At 35.3% G+C, this 2,089-nt stretch overlaps 1 protein-coding gene across 1 annotated transcript; it reads left to right on the top strand.

The window, feature by feature from the left end:
* Positions 1–1,491, top strand: LOC117635043 (WAT1-related protein At4g30420-like). The gene is made up of 4 exons (XM_034369407.1): positions 1–47; positions 261–495; positions 1,044–1,192; positions 1,284–1,491. Exons 1-4 carry the CDS (start codon positions 1–3, stop codon positions 1,489–1,491), a joined length of 639 nt encoding a protein of 212 aa, XP_034225298.1.
* The last annotated feature ends 598 nt before the right edge of the window (positions 1,492–2,089 follow it).

The following is a 2,089-nucleotide window of genomic DNA, read 5'->3' as shown; positions in this document are numbered from 1 at the left end:
ATGGCCTTGCCTTCCGACCGACATATAGTTCTATGTACCATTCTAAGGTTTTGTAGCACATTCAGGAAAATATTGAAACAAAAATTCATGTAGCCCATCATGATTCTAACATAAACTTTGAATACAATAATTGAAAGCAAATTAAGTAAGCAAGGTTTTGTTTTGTTTTTTTTGGTCAAATTAAGTAAGCGAGGTTATTTATGCCAATAAGTTAGAAATTAGTGACTGAACTTGATCTGAATTTGTTTTATTCTATGTAGATTCGAGAAAGTTAATCTGAGAAGCGTGAGAAGTAATGCCAAGATAGTTGGGACAATCATCTGTGTTGGGGGAGCCATTTACATGACATTTATCAAAGGCACAAAGTTATTGAACACACAGTTTTATGGTCAACCCTCAAAATCTCTCTTTGACACGGCGGGTGAGAATTTGAAGCTGGGTTGTCTATTTCTATTTTTATACAGTGTTTTTGCGTCAACTTGGGTGATTCTGCAGGTAAGTCTCACCAACTTCTGATTCATGATATACAATTCAAGCAATCAAAATTATACAGAATTGTGTCAATTTGCAATTAGGTCCCAGTTTCAGCATGTTGTCCAGACCACCTATATTCAGCTTTCTGGATGTCTTTCTTGGCAACTATACAATCAACAATAGTTTGTCTTTTTTTGGAGCATGACCTACAAGTATGGCATCTGCATTCAGCTCTTGAACTTGGAAGTTTAGTATATGCAGTAAGTAGCCAGTTCTCCAAACTTATGCTTTTTGTAAAAACAATAGAAATCTTTAGTGTGGATTTTCTAGGTACTTAAGTAAACATGTCAGTTCAAGTGCGGATTGTGAAAGACTGGTTCCGCACTATATAAAAGGGCCAGCCTCTCACAGTCCGCAAATCAATCAGAAATATATGGTAGGGCACCTGACCTCCCACTGCCTCACGTGCTCACGTCCGCACTTGAACATCTGTTTAAATTAAATGTACTAACAAGTACTAATTTGAGGTTCTCATCTACATGGCTGCATTGGAACTTCTAACTTAATAGGGATTTTATGCTGCTGTGTCCTTTTTCATACAAACCTGGTGTATATCAGAAAAAGGTCCACTCTACGTTGCGATGTTCAGCCCCCTATGTACAGTTATTACGACCATTGTAGCTGGTCTGTTTCTACATGAAGAATTATATTTGGGAAGGTAATATATTATTTTTCACAATTTCAGCTATATTTAATTTTCAAACGTATCCTTCAATTATCAAGAAATTTTCCTCCTTTGGTTCACTCAGCTTGGTGGGTGCTATTGCTGTGATCATTGGCTTATATGTTGTGATATGGGGCAAAGCCAAAGACCCCCAAAAGATGAAACAAGAGGTAGATTCGGAGCAGCCTTCTGATCAGCCGAAAATGATAGAAGTCTGCATTGATGACTCTTCAGAGAAGACGAGCTGTAAAATTGATCTGGAAGAACCACTTCTGCCACAGAAATTACCTTAACTATTATGATTAAACTAAGTACTTGTGTTTCGTCCAAAAAAAAAAAAACACTAAGGACTTGTGATTCTCGTGTTCCTTTAATTGTGGCCAAAACGCAACCGCTTGTAACATGGCTTGTCACTTTCACTATCCCTAAATTTGGACTTACTATAATTTCTTCCTAGGTTTTCAGTTTGAATTCCCTATGCATTTTGTTATGGCTATTTTAAGTTTCTCTCTTATCAAAGGATTGAAAGAATAATTGTGTGTATTGATGAAGTGTGAAATAGCTATTTTTTTTATAAAGAATTTTTCATAAAGAGCATTATTGAAATTTGCATAAATAATATGAGATTTAAAAAATAAAAGAATGAGTGCAAAATGATCATCATGTACTCCTTTCTTATAAAATACGGCAGCTCCCTCTCATTATAATAAAAAACACTGACTGGGAAAAATAAAAATACAAAATAGAAGTTAAATTTTCTTTTATGCACATGAAGAAGACATAGCCTATGATGACAGACATGATTAAGGTTGATGGAGATGATTAAGGTTGATGAAGATAACTACGGCTGATGTAGATGATGAAGTACCACTAAAGTTTCATTAAAAATGC

Source organism: Prunus dulcis, chromosome 1, assembly GCF_902201215.1.
Source record: "Prunus dulcis chromosome 1, ALMONDv2, whole genome shotgun sequence".
NCBI classification, from domain to species: domain Eukaryota; kingdom Viridiplantae; phylum Streptophyta; class Magnoliopsida; order Rosales; family Rosaceae; genus Prunus; species Prunus dulcis.
Note: the sequence above shows the minus strand (reverse complement) of the source record. Positions and strands in the feature narration are given on the sequence as shown.

Coding starts and splice junctions, on each gene's coding strand:
- LOC117635043 (XM_034369407.1), top strand. CDS start 1: ATGGCCTTGCCTTCCGACCGACATATAGTTCTATGTACCATTCTAAG. Junction 48..260: donor GTTCTATGTACCATTCTAAG/GTTTTGTAGCAC, acceptor TATTCTATGTAG/ATTCGAGAAAGTTAATCTGA. Junction 496..1,043: donor CAACTTGGGTGATTCTGCAG/GTAAGTCTCACC, acceptor CTAACTTAATAG/GGATTTTATGCTGCTGTGTC.